Below are 18,201 nucleotides of genomic sequence, written 5' to 3'. Positions count from 1 at the left end.
CCACTGTGCCAACAGGGAAGTCCAATAAGCCTTGTTTTAAAGGCTGTGAATTATATGAAAGGAAAGTGTCCATCTGTGTTAAAACTCAGCGAGATGATTGCAGGAGCTGTAGAGGGTTGGCGGGTAGTGACAGCGGCAGGTATGATGAAGCAGCGCTAAGGAAAGGCGGGGGCAGAATCCAGAGGCCCTTGTGCAGCTGCCAAGCTAGTCTGATGGGGCAGGCAACCTGCCACCGGGCAGGGCACCCACAGACCCTAAGAACCAGAAAAGGTGAAGCACCCATCGTGTGTGTCTCACCTGTAACGAGGCTCCGTGCATGACACAGCCCAGGCCCCTGCACCTTCTCCCCAAGACAGCCAGGCAAGGGGACTGTGCCTCGTGTGGCCTGGGGTCCTGTCCTCTTCACCCATTGTTGACCTAGGCAGCCCCTCCTCCCTGGGTATCAGTCTCAGGGGGACAGGAGGATCCAGCAAGGGGCTTCCCTGAAGCGATGGGCCCGGTGCTGCCCAGGGAGACAAGGGCACCAGCACCACCCCGTCAGAGCCAGGTCTCTGAGGTGCGTTTCTGACAGCACTGCACACCTGGCTCGGTGGTCTGAGAGCTGCCGGGGCAGCAGCAGAGTGACGGCACCCCTGCAGTTAGGACTCCTTCCTTGGTCAGCAAACGGGTGGCTGGAGCCCAGACTAACCTGACTGGGCACTGGGGCCGAGCTTAGGGTCAGGGGAAGCAAGGATGAAGTGGACACAGGCCACTCAGGAGCCCACCTTGGGGGTCCCCAAATTGCATGGTAGTCAGTGACTGCAGCTCTGCACCAGTGGGAGAGCCTTATAGACCCAGAATAGCCCCAGACCTGCAACAGCCCTGGATGCAGCCCCTTTCACCTCCAGAGCCTGCTAAGTGCATAAGGAGATTTCTTTCCTTCCCCACTAAAGTCTCTCCCTCCCAGTAACCTGTGCCAGGACACCTGTCAGCACAAATCCCTGCCCCTTCTGGAGAAGCGGGTTATAGTGGCATGTGGCTGGGCAGGGACCAGACCTGCAGGGAGGGCCCTTGAAGTACCCCCTCCCCAGAGCCTTGCTGGGGAGCTGCTGGGAACTGAGCCTCAGTTTTCTCATCTGTCAAATAGGGACGATCCCTCTCCTCCCACCTCAAGGATTTTGCTGAGTGAGCTGAGACGGGGTGGTGGGGGGCTGCGAATGCAGGGTATGTGGGGCTTTACCATTGTGGCTCATGGACAGGACATGGGCTTAGTGGGGCTGAGTGACCCATGCGGGAACTGGGCCTTCCCAGTCCTGATCACGTGACCTTTTCCACTACACTTTGCTGGTTGCCTTGGGCCTCCGTTTCCACATCTTCAGAAAGGCGGGGTGGGGGAGCCCCTGCCCTGCCCACTCTGCATGGTGCTGGGGGTGAGATGAGATGGGATGATGGAGGGAAGTTGCCCGGGGAGGGCTTGTTAAGGGGTGACGTGCGGGGCCAGATGAGTGGCCAGCCTTCTAGAGCCCCAGGCTGGGGCCCTTTCCACCAGCCAGGCTGCCACTGGGGCTTGGCTCCCTATGGGGTGGGAGAGCCAGCCGAGCCCAGGCAGGGTGAAGGCATGTGCTCGGGCGCCAGCGTGATGAAGGGGGTGTCCACTGAGTGCCCCTTGGCCCCGAGCTCCGCGTCACCTCCCTGCCTCCTCCCGACAGCCCTTCAGGTAGTGCTGTGCAGTCCCTGTCACAGAGGAGGAGCACCGTGCCTCTCCCTCCAGGAATCAAGTCTCTAACCCTCAGCGTCAGACCTCATGTGATGTGCGTGCAGCCCAGTGGCCGGTGGGAAGGGGGTTGTGGAGAGTGGCAGCCCGAGGTCACTGACGCAGGTTGGGCCGGGAACCATGTCCCTTCCGACCACGTTAGAGGAGTCCAGAAAGGGCAAGTCCAGCGGTGCCCGGCTGGGGCCTCACTGCCCTCCAGGGACAGCTGAGGCCCAGACCCTCTTCTCTACTGTGATGACAGGGGCAAAACAACCATCCCATTTCCTAAGAGTGTGCTGAACCACCTATGGACCCGGGAAGCTGAAAAGAATCTGGATGTCATAGTAGGCCACAAGTTTGAAGGGGGAACCTTAAAAGTAGAGTTTATGTGTTTATGTGATACAGAGAAAGTTCGAGTCCCAGTCCCTCTGTCACACAAGACCCTTTAACTCTGAGCCAGGCGGTGTAGCAGAAAGGTGGCTTTCCTCCCTTCTCTGCCAAAGCCAGGGTCTCGCCTGAGCTGCTGTGTTGGTTCCAGGGGGGACAGGGGTTGTGACAAACCTAGGCCCAGACCACAGTGAGGATGCAGCAGCTGAGAGCTGGGGCCCCTGCCACCAGGAACACCCAGCACCCCAGCTGATACTGACGAGGCAGCATGACCAGCAACACCAGGTTTAGTGCTCTCGAACGGCATCTTGACTGTGGGGCACCGACCAGGACAGATGCCAGGCTGGTTCTGAGAAAGCCGGGGTCCCCATGACCCCACGGAAGCCACAGGGGGCAGCAAAGGTGTTTCTGACCCACGTGCGAAGGGAGGGGGAGGGGCCACGGCACCCCCGGTTCTTCCTCTCTGCCCCGCCTAGCTCACAGGCCACGCCCCCTCGCAGGCCTGCAGGGACTTCCTGGAACTAGCAGAGACGCACAGCCGGAAATGGCAGCGGGCTCTGCAGTATGAGCAGGAGCAGCGCGTCCATCTGGAGGAGACCATCGAGCAGCTGGCCAAGCAGCACAACAGCCTCGAGCGCGCTTTCCGTAGCGCCCCCGGCCGGGCCGCCAACCCCACCAAGAGCTTCAGCGAGGGTGAGCGGGCGTCTGTCCATCCATCTAGTCCACCCTCAGTGTCCCCTCTGCCAGCTGGCTCAGCTTACACAGCCCCCCTAGGACACATACCCCTCAACGCTCCTACATCTGGGCCCGCTTCGCCGACTCTGGTGCCCGTGTGCCTCTGTATCCCCCACGCCCTCACAGTGGGCACAGTCTCCCCATGTCTAGCCTCCCAATCTCCAGAGAAGAGCTCAGTGAGCCCAACTGTCCCTTCTGTGGCAGGGCTGCCCAGGTACCAGGTGGCTGCCCACCTAACCTGGGGCTCAGGGTCACGGGTGCCCTGGGAAGGGGGTCCATCAGAAAGGGAAGCTGGGACACAGAGAGACTGACCAGCATGTTTAGAGATCAGGGAAAGCTTACAGAAGGAGGGAGGCTCTGAGCAAGAGGGTGAAAGTGCGTTCCAGGAAAGGGAGCGCAGGCACCACAGCCGGGTGACAGAGGTGGGGAGGGGCCGCGGGCTCTAGACCTGGGCAGGCACGACTGTTGAAGTTGCAAACTGAGGCAGTGGCTCTGTGTGTCTCTAGGAAGCCTCTTAACCACCAAAGGCGAGGACAGTGAGGAAGATGAAGATACCGAGTACTTCGACGCCATGGAAGACTCCACGTCCTTCATCACAGTGATCACTGAGCCCAAGGAGGACAGGTGGGCTCGGGGCTGGCGGCCACCTGGAAGGAACCTCTCCCGGGTCAGCTGTGCCGGCCTGTTCTTGTGCTCCACCTGTTCTTCGCGCTTGGGGTTTTCTTTCAGTCTTGCTCCAGACGGTATTTTTGCTTAGATTGGTTCTGTTCTTCCTTAAATCAAAAATACCCAAATAGAGCTTGTATTGGGATTTCATTTTAAATGGACAGCAGGGCATTGGCTGCATCCAGTTCCTGCCCCAGAGCCGCACAAGGTCCCAGCCACTCCACCCACCGTGTCAGCATTCCAGAGCAGACTGGAGACACAGAAAGAAAGCCTCTTTTATTTTCTACTTCAAAGCCTTTGTTTCATTTTTCATAAAAGCTTGCTCTTTCAGGATCTTTCTAAATACACATTAATAGTAAATGAGACACTTACTAGCACTGAAAGCCACGTTGCCATACTCCCTGGGACCCTCGGGAAGCGCCTGTGCTTGTGGACCGAGCTGGCAGGACACATGCAGAGGGAAGCACGTGAGATGGGTGGGCGGCAGGGCTGTGGTCAGGGGAGCATGCAGGGCTTGAAAACAGATTTTAATATGATTCGGGGTTCAGTCCTCACCAGGGTTGCTCATTCTCGTCAGGTTGCCTTAGGTCCTGACCCAAGAAGGGTTGGTGGGTATGGCAGCGTTCAGGGACATAGAAGTGGCCGATGAGCCCCACAGGGGAAAGAACTGACTGCAGCCCGTGCTGCCCACTGACACCCTCACCACAAGGTGTGTCAGGACCACATGCTCCCCTGCTCGCCCTCAGGAACTGCAGACTTCCCAGTGGCCTCACTCCTACATATATGCTGTTGCCTGCCCACCCCATGCTGCCTTCCCTGACCCTGCCCTGAAGCCCAGCCCGGCCAGGAGGAGGCCGGTGAAAACCTGTGGCTGCTCCTTTTTTGCCTCTGTGGACCCGCGTGTTTCACCACTTCCCTGTCCTGGTTTCTTCCAGGGAAAAGGCATGGTTTGGATTCCTCTTACCCCTCAGGGAGTTTCTGGTCCTATCAGTGGTATATTTCCATTTCCCAATCATATTTTTATACATATATTTATTTAATTTATTTATTTATTATCATCATCATTTTTGGCTGCGTTGCGTTGAGCGGGGGGCTACTTTTTGTTGCAGAGCATGGGCTCTAGGCGTGCGGGCTTCAGTAGTTGTGGCACACGGGCTCAGTAGTTGTGGCTTGCAGGCTCTAGAGCACAGGCTCAGTAGTTGTGGCACACGGGCTTAGTTGCTCCACGGCATGTGGGATCTTCCCGGACTAGGGATCGAACCCGTGTCCCCTGCACTCACAGGCAGATTCTTAACCACTGCGCCACCAGGTAAGTCCCCCCAATAATATTTTTAAAAATTTTTAATTGAAGTATAGTTGACTTACAATGTTGCGTTAGTTTCTGGTGTACAGCAAAGTGATTCAGTTTTACATACATATATATATATAAACTGAGTTGGCCAAAAAGTTCGTTCAGGTTTTTCTGTAACATCTTTTTGGCCAACCCAATACATATATTCTTTTCCATTATGGTTTACTACAGGATATTGAATATAGTTCCCTGTGCTATACAGTAGGACCTTGTTATCTGTTTTATATATAGTAGTTTATATCTGCTAATCCAAAACTGCTAATTTATCCCTGTTTCCCCTTTCATAACCATAAGTTTGTCTTCTATGTCTGTGAGTCTGTTTCATAAACAAGTTCATTTGTGTTATATTTTAGATTCCACATATAAGTGATATCATATGATACTTGTCTTTCTCTGTCTGACTTCCTTCACTTAGTATGATAATCTCTAGGTCCATCCACGTTGCTGCAAATGGCAATATTTCATTCTTTTTCATGGCTGAGTAATATTCCATTGTACATAATGTACCACATCTTCTTTATCCATTCCTCTGTCAGTGGACACTTAGGTTGCTTCCATGTCTTGGCTATTATAAATAGTGCTGCTATGAACGCTGCATTTCCCAGTAATATTTAAAAATTGCTTATATTGCTCTCAAAACTAGCACAGCTTAGCTGTTCTGAAATTCCATTATTGCCTGGTAGTGTCACCCTTTGGGCTATGAGGCCAGGGGGTTCCTGATCAGGTTCCCTCTGGCTCCCTGTCCACTCCCCTATCCCTGTAGCCCTCAGGGCCTGGGCTTGCCTCCTGCATGCCCCGCCCTGGCCTCCTTCCATACCTCAGCAATAGCCCAGGGCCCTCTGCTCCCACCCGACCAGCAAGCAGGTGACCCTGTGCTCAGTACTCTTCATCGGCTCCCCTAGCTCCTGGCACAGCCCCCAGTGCTCACACAGCCCCCCAACTTGTGCTGCAGCTGCACTGGGCAGTGGGCAGATCCTCTGCCGGGTGCCCCCTTGTCTGCAGTGCCTTCCCCCTCTCTGCAGGGACCTGGGTGGGTTCTTCCCATCCAAGGCCCTAACTGCTTAGTGCCCGTCCCCTGGCCGGGCTGGCCCAGGTCACCCCCTTCTGGGAGCTCCCTCAGAGCCTGGGCCCCTCAGCCAGAGTGCCCCCTGCTGCTCTGGCCACCATCTCACCACAGTATTACTGGGCACAGAGATCCATCCGACCCACTTCCTTCCCTTCCTGAACCCGTCAAATGCGGGAGTCAGACCAGCACAGTGAGGACACAGTGGGGTCTGTCCATGCCAGAGGGGACCCACGGGGCTCCCGGGGGCTCTCCCAGAGGTGCCCACCCCTTGGCTTCTCTGGGTCCTGGTCAGCCAGTACCCAGGAGGGGCCTGTGTGCAGGGACTCCTGGTGAGAACTTGGCTGGGTGGCTGCTGCCACAGGGCACCAGTGGGTGGGAGCCCCTCCAAACTGCTGCCCCAGGTCCCTCAGCCCCACCTGAGTCCTGAACTGGAGATGCTCCCATTGGAGATGCAGGCTGCCCCTCGGACCTCACTGAGGGGACTGGATAGAAGGGAGCCGGGTCCCCAGGAGGCCTCAGGATTTGTAAATAACTCGCCTTGCCTTTTGTGTTTCCTGCAGAAAAGCTGAAGGTGGAACTACAGGCTCCGTGGAATGGACCTCAGACAATGTGAGTGAGGTGGGACCCCGAAGGGGGTGTGAAGTGGGGAGGCCAGCACTTTGAACTCGGGCCCTCCAGGGGTGGGCCCTGTGCCTGGTGCCTTCATCTGAGCTCAGGCAGAGCCTTCCCCTCCCGCTAGCAACGTCCCAGTGCGGGCCTGGTCCTCAGACCGCCCTGTGCCAGAAGCGAGGGCGAGGCCTGGGGGCCAAGGAGGCGACCTGGCCTCTGCTGACAGGAGCGCTCTGCTTCTCTGGTAGGTGCTAGACAGCACCTCGCTTGTGCCCCAGGGCCCCCCCAAAGTCAAGAGGCGTGTCCGCATCCCCGACAAGCCCAACTACAGCCTTAATCTTTGGAGCATCATGAAGAACTGCATCGGCCGGGAGCTCTCCAAGATCCCCATGCCGGTAGGGGCCAGGCGGGGTGGCCAGGGGGACCCTGGGGGCTGTTTTCTTGAGCATGGATGGGAAGTAATGGCCTTTGGAAGTATACGCAGCCCTGGGTGTCATTTTCTTAATGACACTTAAGGAGCACGTAACGTGTTACTGAATCGTGTTCCATCTGCACTGCTGAAATTCCCCCAGGGCAGAGGTCTCACGCTTGGAGGTAAGGAGCCAGGAAGGGGCTCTGCATTGATCAGACGGGGCCCTCAAAGTGCCTCCCACCCTGGCAGATGGGGAGTGGCAACATTGGGCTGTGTATGGGGCTGGGTGGACCCTCCTCCTCCATGCTGGGCTGCCCCTGGTCCCCACCCCAGCAAGGTCACCGGCAGGCCAAGGGCAGGGCTGGCATCCTTGTGCTGCCAGACCACAGTGGCATCTCCATGGAGTGGGAGCTGGGGGCTCCAGGCCAGATTTGGTTTCACTGTGTGACCCAGGACAGAAGACTTGCATAATAGCTCAGAATACGAGGTAGACCCACTTCATCCATTCATTCACCTATTCATTCATTCACTCACTCATTCACTGATTCCTGTGATTAACTGCCGTGGCATTTACATCCTAGGAGGGGAGACTGACAGTAAATGTAACAGAATTCTGCCAGATGCAGCAGGTCAGAACGTGGTGAGGGCTGTGGAGAAAACAGGCAGGAGGGGCGGGGAGGCAGGCCAGTGAGTGGGGCTGTGGCTTTAGACAGGTCCTCAGATGAGCCTCTCTGTGAAGGTGGTCTGCGCAGTGATGTCCCTGAACATCTGAGAAAAGCAAGGCTGCTGTGCCGACAACCCCAGGTCTGTGCTGGGAGTGGTGGACGGTCTGTGCAGACCCCCGACCTGACAACCTGCCCGCAGGTCAACTTTAATGAGCCCCTGTCCATGCTCCAGCGGCTGACAGAGGACCTGGAGTACCACCACCTGCTGGACAAGGCTGTGCACTGCACCAGCTCCGTGGAGCAGATGTGCCTGGTGGCGGCCTTCTCCGTGTCCTCCTACTCCACCACCGTGCACCGCATCGCCAAGCCCTTCAACCCCATGCTGGGTGAGACCTTCGAGCTGGATCGGCTCGATGACATGGGCCTGCGCTCCCTCTGCGAGCAGGTGAGGCCCGCGCACGCTTCAGCCAGGCCTGGGGGTCAGAGCCAGACAAACAGGACGCAGCCTCTGGCCGAAGGGGCCACCAAGCCAAGGTCCAGTCAGGCAGCTGGGCCGCATGCGGCAGGGGCAGGTCAGGGACACCCCACGGAGCAGGCCTCCTGGGGACAGTGTGGGCCACGTGGGAGGAGAGCTGGGTGAGGACAGTTGGGTCTGGTGGGGGAGGGGAGGACGCCTCAGCCAGAAGGCATGGAGCAGTGGGGGAGGGGTGTTTGCTGGACGCCATCAGGGATTCGGGTGGGCTAGAGCGTGGGGTCACCACTGAGCTGGCAGGGAGCAGCCTGTGCCCCACCGGGCCACAGTCAGCGATGGTGGAGGCCGTGAGTGTGAGGGGCCGGGGCTCAGCTCGCCTCCATCCTCTCCCATCGCTTCTCTAGGCCTTCCCCGTAGGTACTGGTCTCCCCAAGGGGCGGAGCCAAAACTGGGCCCCTCGGGCACCTCGGCCCAGCTGTGGCATCCTTGTCTGAAGGGGGCCGATTCTGTTGGTGCTTCACTGGGTGCCGGGAGGACCCAGGCAGGGGCTACATGAAGGCGCCCAGTATAGATTCGCCCAATATAGATTAGGGTTGGGCTGCCGCTGAGTGTCTACCATGCGCCAGCCGCTGCTGTGGGCCCAGGGGTTGAGCTCAGAAAGCAGACAGTTCGCAATCCGGTGGCTGGTTTCAAAGGCATGCTCTGCTTGCTGTGCGGGCCTGTAGGAGGCCAGACCAGCGGAGGTAGGAGGTTGAGCACAGGCACTTTTAAAAAGCAGAGCTAGGGATTTGCCTTGGATGTGGGTAGGGAGGCTGGGGAAGGCGGCAAGGATGACCCAGGGTTCCTGGCCTGAACTACTACTGAGTACATTTCTTCGTTGAACTTGCTGATCAAGTAACACCCTCAGGAGTTGAGGGTGCAGCCAGCTGGGAAGTGGCCTGTTCTCGTGGGCCGGGGGGTGGGGAGCAGGTGCTGTGGATGTGGATAGTTCTGGCTCTCTTAGGAAGGCCCGGGAGCGGTTTGGCAATATAGAGTGAGGGAGAGAGGAGGAGCCGAGGTCAGAGAGGAGGCAGGCGGCAGAAGGCTCTTCTCTGTGTGGGAAGAGTCACGGGAGGGCAGAGGAGGCAGTTTTATGAGGAACCGCACCCCTCACCGGCTGCTGTGGGGAGAGTGCAGCGCAGGGATAAGGGTGGAGCAGGGAGGCTGGGGGCGGGGTGGGGGAAGGGCAGATTCTAGATGCTGTTTTGAAGAAAGAACAGCCGGGATTTGCTAAGGATTTAGATGGGGAGCAAGAGAAACTGGGGCCAGCCGTGACTCCAGAGCATTTGGTGTGAGCAGCTGGATCGACTGCCCGAGAAGGTGGTGCTGACACTGAGCTCCAGGGCCAGGTCGCTGGGGTCACGTCCCTGAATTTGCTGGTGGGTGGGCTTCAGTGGGGGCCCTGGCCACAGGCATCGGGCAGGCTTGGGGACGGCTCACTCATCACCCAGTTGCTGGCAGGTTTGGCCGGTGCTTCTGAGATGTAGGAAGGATGGGGGTGCCCCCTATGGGGACTGTTGGAAGCTCTGGGCCGTCTGCACGGAGGGTGCAGGGAGGCTGGAGCCCACGGCTGTGGTTCCAGGGCGAGGCTGGGAGAGGCTTTGCCCTAACACTGTGATCAAAGGAGCCACAGAAATGAGGAAGGACAGATGAGGAAAAGTTGATGGCAGTGTCCTGGTGGTGAGACCGTGGTCAGGGTGCCCAGTGCTGGAGAGGACGGGGCGGAGACACCGGGTGGGCAGAGCAGGCTGCACCGCCATCTGGGCTGGGACGGGACACCAGCTGGACTCCAGCTCTGGAGCCTGGCTGGCTGGGAGGCTTCCCATCCTGGGCCACCTCAGTGCAATACTACAGCACAGCAGACGCAGCCTCTGCAGGCGATGGGCAGGTTAACTAGAAAGTGGGCCCAAAGCCCCTGGTAGAGCCTAACGCCCTCACTTTATTCACCCTCAGCACAGCCTGTCACAATGTCATCACCCTCATTCCACAGCCCAAGTCAGGCGTGAAAACGCCCCAGCCACGGGCTCAGGCCCACAGTGGTTGGAGTGCCCCGGCCCTGCCCCCCTCCAGCACCACCCAGGCTGCTTCCCCGGGCATGCCTTTGCTTTCCCACTGGAGCACTGTCCTTCCTGTGGGGCCTAGGCCCTGCCGTGTGTGCTGGTTCCCAGGGCCACAGAGCCGTTCATACTGGGCACGGGGCAGGCTGTCCCCTGGCTAGTTGGGGGCAGGCCTAGGCCACGTCCAGCAGACGCTCACGGCCTGTGGGTCTGGTCTCAGGTGAGCCACCACCCGCCATCGGCCGCACACTATGTGTTCTCCAAACACGGCTGGAGCCTCTGGCAGGAGATCACCATCTCCAGCAAGTTCCGGGGGAAATACCTCTCCATCATGCCGCTAGGTGAGCGGGGGCAGGACACTCTGGATGAGGGGGAGGGTTTGCCAACCCAGAAGCCAGCTTGGTGCCTCCAGGGGTAACATTAGTCCCCCCGTAGAATTCCTGGGTGCCCCCCTGACCTGTTCCCTATCCCCAGTCTGCACAAATACTGCTTCTGGTTCTCAGGACCCTGGGACCTTGGGCGGGTGGGTCAGGCTGGCTGGGACCCAGCATGGCAGGCCATGACCTCTGACCCTATATCTGGCCTCCAGGTGCCATCCACTTAGAATTCCAGGCCAGCGGGAATCACTACGTGTGGAGGAAAAGCACCTCGACTGTGCATAACATCATCGTGGGCAAGCTCTGGATCGACCAGGTCAGGGGATGCTCTTGGGGAGGGGCCGTGTGGCCCAGGGATCGGCCGCTGACCACTCCCCTCCCTTACCAGACAGGGGACGTCGAGATTGTGAACCACAAGACAAAGGACCGGTGCCAGCTGAAGTTTTTACCCTACAGCTATTTCTCCAAAGAGGTGGCCCGGAAGGTAAGCAAGGCCACCTCTCGGAGCCTGTCGGGGGGAACCCCGGAGAGGGGCGTGTGCCTACGCTGGCCCTGCCAATGTCCCCAGGTGACAGGAGTGGTGAGTGACAGCCAGGGCAAGGCCCACTACGTGCTGTCAGGCTCGTGGGATGAACAGATGGAGTGCGCCAAGATCGTGCAAAGCAGCCCCAGCAGCCCCAGCTTGGACGGGAAGCAGAAAACGGTGTACCAGACGCTACCGGCCAAGCTGATGTGGAAGAAGTACCCGCTACCGTGAGTGGGGCTGCGGGGCGGGGACAAGCCAGACAGGAAGCAAGCGGCGGGCGTGGGAGGGGAGCCAGACACCCGACTGTAAATAAGCGTGACACCATCAGGTGGCAGCACGTCCTATGCAGAGACTTTAAACAGGCTGATTGATAGGACAAGTCCCCACAGTCCAAGGAATGAAAACCAAACATGAAAATAAGTGCAGGAAACTATAAAAAGTGGCACAGCTGATTCCAAAGAAAATGAAACAGAAATTCTACAAAGGAAACATAAAGTAACTGAAATTGAGAACTCCATGGGAAGGTTTAATAGAGAGAACCCACTGACTGAATATAGGTCAGAAGAAATAATCAAAATCTTCAGATAAACAGACAAAACCTGGAAAAGCCAAGCACCTAGAGAGAGAAGGCTGGCCGCCTGGTGACCCAGGGTGAGTCCTTGGAGCAGCCCCACAGGCATCCCCAGAGCCTGGGAGGGTGCAGCGTCAGGATGTGTAGGGCATGTTGAGTTTGAGAGCAGGGTCCAGCAGCCTTCTGGTCAGAGTCCAGAAGCAAGAGACTATCTCAGGAGTCTTATCTGAGGAGAAAACAGCAGAGATTTTCCACATCTAAGTCTATACAGTGAAACTGTTGAAACTAGATCAGAGAAAATATTAAGCAGCCAGATTTTTAAAAAGATGTACTTTCTGAGGAACGGCAGACTGACAGCCTTCTCCTCACCAGCAATAACGGGAGCTTGAAGACAGTCAAATGAAATCCTACACGTGCAGAAAGACTCACTGACGGGTGAGAATTAATTACACACCCAGTGAGAACATCTTTACAGAGTAAAGTTGAAATAGACATTTTCAAGCCACTCATTTTGCCACCAGCAGACCAGCACTAAGGATAGAGCTCCCAGATAGAAGAACCAAGATGTGTGAAATGAGGAACAAAACCTATGTGAACAGTGAATAAATAAGAACAATAATGTCTTGTGGGGTTTAAAATCTAAACATTAAGTGCAACTGTGCAATCAGGTAAGTCAGAAAACTGGAAACTTCAAAGGCCCTTGTGCTACCCAAGAGGAGGGTTGAGATGGACACTAATTTCTATGTGAGCTATGCATATTGTAATTCCTAGAGTAGCTACTAAATTAATATGTTTAATTGGAATCCCAGAAGGAAAGGAAAGGAAAGAAAAATAGAAAGGAGAGAGAAATAGTCAAAGAAATAATGGAAATAAATTTCCCCAAATAAAAATAAACAGATGAAAGACCTTGGGTTGAAAGGGCCCGCTGGAGTTCCAGAGACAAGAAACAAAGAAAACCTTCTGCCTAGACCACAATATACTGAAAATTAAGGACACCAAGGAGAATATTCTAATAGCTTCCAGAGAGAAAAGATTTCAGTAGAGAATGAAGAACCAGATTGACATCAGATTTTTGGAGTAATATTTTCAAAGTAATGAAGAAAATGAAATTAGAAGGTAAAAGTTTCTGTCCAGCTGAGCTGTCATTCAAATACGAGGCTGTGATTAAAAAAACAAACCAAAATGTTCTCAGGTGAATAGCCTCAGAAGGTTTGCCACACAAAAACCCACAATGAAAACAGTAGTTTAAAAGGGGGAGGGAGAAAATCCAGAAAGTGCTACAGTAGGTATATGAAATAAAAGGTTGTGTGTAGGAGGGATTTTTAAAATAATTACTAAGACCAAAGAAAAACAGAAAATGTTCCCACAATAGTCCAGAATTAAAAGTGTAGATGATATTAACACAATGGAGTCTAGGGAGACAGAGGACACCAAGGGATGTGAAGGTAGAGACCAACAGAAGATTTTTAAATCAGTAAAAAATATTAAAAAGACAAATAAAAACAGCAAGTTAACACAGTAGAAATAAGTCCAGGCATAATAATGTAAATAGATGAAACTCACTAGTTAAAAAAGCAAAATATTGGGTTGGCCCAAAAGTTTGTTTGGGTTTTCCCTACCATTTATGGAAAAACCTGAACGATCTTTTTGGCCAACCCAATACTAACTGACTGGATTTTTAAAAATCCAGATGCATGCACCTTCTAAGAAAGATCCAAAGTGTAAAGATGGGCAAAGGTTGAAAGTAAACATATCATGAAAATACTAACCAGAAAGCAACAGCTATATTAATATAAGGTAAAAATAGACTTTAAGACAAAAGCATTATTAGGGATGGAAGAGTTGCTACATGATAAAACGTTGAGTTCTTCAAGAAGATATGAACAGTATGCATGATACAAACATTATGCATGTAGTGAAAGAGCCTCAAAAATACACAAAGCACGTATTGAGAGTAAAGGGAGAAATGGATAAATCCATCACCACACTGGAAGACTGAGAGATTTCAACACACCCTTCTCACTTGTTGAGAGTCAAATGGGGAAAAGCAACCCAGCAAGATGGAGAGCAAAAAAAAAACACAGGATATACATATACTTATGATTGAAACAGAGAACATGCTTTTTTCTCAAGTATACATGGAATTTATGCAAAAATCAATCGTGTACTAAACCCTAAAGAAAGCCTCAACAAATGTACAGAGGGTAGCACACAGGCCACAGCCTATGATAAGACAAATTAGAAGTTATGAACAAGATGTCAAAAAGTCCCCACATATTTGGAAAAATATTTAAGTTGCTAAATAATTCATGGACAAAATAATAAATTAGAATGGAAATTTTAAAATGCCTAGAACTGAATGAGAAGAAAAAGATATCAAAACTGGCTGGATATATACCAAAGGCAAAGCTTCAAAGGAAATGTATTGCCTTAAATAGGTATATAAGCTTATTAAAGCTTTTTCATTCTAAGAAATTAGAGAAAGTGCAACATACAAACTGAAAGAAGGAAGAAAATATACCTTAAAAATAAAAGCAGAGGGACTTCCCTAGTGGCGCAGTGGTTCAGAATCCACCTGCCAATGCAGGGGACACAGGTTCGAGCCCTGGTCTGGGAAGATCCCACATGCCGCAGAGCAACTAAGCCCGTGCGCCACAACTACTGAGCCTGCGCTCTAGAGCCCACGAGCCACAACTACTGAAGCCCATGCACCTAGAGGCCGTGCTCCACAGCAAGAGAAGCCACTGCAAAGAGAAGCCCATGCACTGCAACAAAGAGTAGCCTCCGCTCGCCACGTCTAGAGAAAGCCCGTGCACAGCAACGAAGACCCAACGCAGCCAAAAATAAATAAATTTATTTTTTAAAAAAAAGTTTTAAAAGTCAGAAGTTGATCTTTGAGGGAAAAAAACGAACAGAAAACTACTGGCAAGACTGATCAAGACAGAATATAGAAATAAATATTATTAATGTTTTCATTACATTTATTATATTTAAAGTATAAAGAGATTATTAAAATTCTGATTGGAAGGACAAATTTTTAGAAAAATATAACTTACAAGAACTGAGTCTAGAAGGAAAAAAAAAAGGCGTGACTAGTCCTATAATTAAAGACACTGAAGCAGTAGTTTAAAAATTTCCACAGGGAAAACACAAAGCCCAGGTAGTTTTATAGGTGAATTCTATCAGTTTTCAAGAAACATATATCCCAATTTTATAGACAAACTTCCAGACCACAGAAAAAGAAATACTTTCCTTTCTTATACTGTGAGGCCAGTATAAGATACCTGATACCAAACCAGGCTAAAAGAGTAGTAGGAAAATAAAAGTTCTACCCTCTTTCACTCATGGATAAGCAGTATATAAAAAAGATAACATTCTTCAGTCATGTTGAATTTATCCTGGGTACACAAGGATGAGTCTGTACTAGAAAACCCATAAATGTGTTACATTAACAGATCTGAACAAAAGGCATCTTAGGTGCCTCAATATAAGATTAATATGCAAAAGTCAGTTGCATTTCTATACACTAAAAGAAAACAACTAGAAAATACAGTTTAAGAGAAGACACCAATTATCATATCAGAGAATATCAAGGACCTTGTAATAAATCTTATATGCAAGACCTCTATAGAGAAAATTATAAAACTTTGCTGGGATATCAAGGAAGAGCTAAATGAATGGAGAAAGATACCACGTTCATGGGTAGAAAGACTAAGTACTATTAATATGTCATGATCTAAAGAGTCTGTAAATCAAACAAAATCCCAATAGTGATTTTCATGGAAATTGATATTATGATTTCTTAATTTATATTGAAGAATAAAGGGCCAGGATAGTTCTAAAAAAAAGAGGACTTGCCCTATTAGATACTTATTTTGAAGCTATAGTGAAATAAATAGTAAGCCTGGAAACTATGCCCTGGATGTGTATATATCTTTGGTATATAACAAAGGTCCCGTATCATATCACATGGAAAGATGGCACCATCCACTAAAAGAATCTGGGGAAAATGGTTATCCATATAGGAAAAGATTAAGTGAATCTTTCCCTTACATTATTATAACAAAAATCAACTCCAAATAAAGGTCTTACAGTAAGTATTAAGTTTCACTTACTGTTAAACAGTAAGTTAAACTCTAAGTAGAGGGACTTCCTTGGTGGCACAGTGGTTAAGAATCCACTTGCCAACGCAGGGGACAGGGGTTCAATCCTCAGTCCGGGAAAATCCCACATGCTGCAGAGCAACTAAGCCCATGCTCCACAACTAACGAGCCTGCGCTCTAGAGCCCACGAGCCACAACTACTGAAGCCCGTGCGCCTAGAGACCGACCTCCTCAACAAGAGAAGCCACCACAGTGAGAAGCCCGAGCACCGCAAGGAAGAGTAGCCCCCACTTGCCGCTACTAGAGAAAGCCCAGACGCAGCAACAAGGACCCAATGCAGCCAAAAAATAAATAAATACATAAAGCTTCCTTTAAAAAATAAATAAAAAATAAATTCTAGTCTTTCTGTATCCACATACTTACTATTAAAAAAAAAACAGGGGCTTCCCTGGTGGCACAGTGGTTGAGAATCCGTCTGCCGATGCAGGGGACACGGGTTCGTGCCCCAGTCTGGGAAGATCCCACATGCCGCGGAGCAGCTGGGCCCGTGAGCCATGGCCGCTGAGCCTGCGTGTCCGGAGGCTGTGCTCCGCAGCGGGAGAGGCCACAGCAGTGAGAGGCCCGCGTACCGCAAAAAAAAAAAAAAAAACCAAAAAATCTCTAAGTAGAAAATATAGATGAGTATCATCTAGAACTTAAGGAAATATATCTTAAATAAGACAAAAACACTGATGTATTCAATTATATTAAAATGCTTCTGTTCATTAAAAGAAATTTTGCTGGGGCTTCTCTTGTGGCTCAGTGGTTAAGAATCCACCTGCCAATGCAGGGGACATGGCTTCAATCCCTGGTCCGGGAAGATCCCACATGCTGCAGAGCAACTAAGCCCGTGTGCCACAACTACTGAAGCCCGGGCGCCTAGAGCCCATGCCGTGCCAACAAGAGAAGCCACCGCAATGAGAAGAATGAGAAGCCCACGCACTGCAACAAAGAGTAGCCCCTGCTTGCTGCAACTAGATAAGGCCCATGCATAGCAACGAAGACCCAATGCAGCCAAAAACAGATAAATAAATAAATAGGAACAAAAAGAATACATACAGACCTTCTAATGAATAAATAAAGCAAAAACAATCCAATGGGAAAGTGCAAGTCATGAACAAGAATTTCACACAAGAAGAAACATATGGCCAATCACCATATGAAAATGATAACATCATTGGTAATCAGGGAAATGCAAATCAGAACCACAATAAGATGCAGTTTTACCTTCATTTGATTTGAAAAAATGAACAGTCTGGTAATATCAAGTGTTGAAGAAGATATGGATCCACAGTATCCCTTATACATCACTGGTGGGAATGTGAGCTGGTATGACCATGCTGGAAAGCAGTGTGGCCTTACCTCCTAAAGAAGAACATCACAGACTCTGCAGCCCAGTAATCCCACTTCTAGGTGTATACTCAAGAGAAATTCCTATAAATGTACAACAGGAAACATGAATAAGATTACTCAAAGCAAAACTTGAAAACAACTCAAACTTATTGGATGAAATAACTAGTATATTCACACAAGGCAATATTTACAGTAGTTGAAACAAATGAACCACGGCAACATACAATACAGATAAATCTTAGTAACATAATATTAAGTTTGAAAAAAGCAAGTCCCAGAAGGTTACATACATCATGATATTCTTTTTATACAGTTAAAAACAAGTATCTAAAATATATGTATATGAATACACACACTTAAGACTACTTAAAGATGCAATAAGATTATATTAAAAGGAAAGCAAAGGACGGATGAACCCAGGAGTCCTGCCAGTGGCTACCTGAGAGGAGGATGGATTGGTGAGTTTTCCCTATGGTTAGATGTAGATTTTGTCAGGATTCTACCTTTTGTTTAGGTGGCAAGGTCGCATTAATACAAGCAGGCCGGGGCTTCCCTCATGGCGCAGTGGTTAAGAATCCACCTGCCAATGCAGGGGACATGGGTTCGAACCCTGGTCCAGGAAGACCCCACATGCTGCGGAGCAACTAAGCCCGTGCGCCACAACTACTGAGCCTGTGCTCTAGAGCCTGCAAGCCGCAACTACTGAAGCCCACGCGCCTAGAGCCAGTGCTCCGCAACAAGAGAAGCCACTGCAGTGAGCAAGCCCGCACATGGCAACGAAGAGTAGCCCCCACTCCCCACAACTAAAGAAAGCCCGTGCGTAGCAACAAAGGCCCAATGCAGCCAAAAATAAGTAATTGATTGATTGATTGAAAAAAATACAAGCAGGCCATGTAAGGACCAATGTACCAAGTATTATGACTAATTCAAAACTTTCACAGTAACAAAGCAGTATAAAAAGAAAAAAACATAAGATAGATTTAAATCCAACATATTGGTAATTACATTAAGTGTGCCCATAAGCTTTCAGACAAATTTTTT

General features: G+C 51.2%; 1 protein-coding gene across 9 annotated transcripts in view; it reads left to right on the top strand.

Moving 5' to 3' along the window:
* The window catches only part of OSBP2 (oxysterol binding protein 2), a 166,408-nt gene that overhangs the window by 144,898 nt on the left and 3,309 nt on the right, over positions 1 to 18,201 (top strand). For all 9 annotated transcript variants that reach the window (XM_067014694.1, XM_067014693.1, XM_067014696.1 and 6 more), the window contains 9 exons: positions 2,620 to 2,812; positions 3,361 to 3,478; positions 6,498 to 6,546; positions 6,795 to 6,941; positions 7,823 to 8,068; positions 10,412 to 10,532; positions 10,781 to 10,884; positions 10,957 to 11,052; positions 11,137 to 11,321. In XM_067014694.1, coding sequence (XP_066870795.1) covers positions 2,620 to 2,812; positions 3,361 to 3,478; positions 6,498 to 6,546; positions 6,795 to 6,941; positions 7,823 to 8,068; positions 10,412 to 10,532; positions 10,781 to 10,884; positions 10,957 to 11,052; positions 11,137 to 11,321 — 1,259 coding nt within the window. The remainder of the gene's footprint in view (positions 1 to 2,619; positions 2,813 to 3,360; positions 3,479 to 6,497; positions 6,547 to 6,794; positions 6,942 to 7,822; positions 8,069 to 10,411; positions 10,533 to 10,780; positions 10,885 to 10,956; positions 11,053 to 11,136; positions 11,322 to 18,201) is intronic.

This window comes from Kogia breviceps, chromosome 15, assembly GCF_026419965.1.
Source record: "Kogia breviceps isolate mKogBre1 chromosome 15, mKogBre1 haplotype 1, whole genome shotgun sequence".
Taxonomy (NCBI): Eukaryota; Metazoa; Chordata; class Mammalia; order Artiodactyla; family Physeteridae; genus Kogia; species Kogia breviceps.
This window is presented reverse-complemented; position numbering and strand designations above follow the sequence as displayed.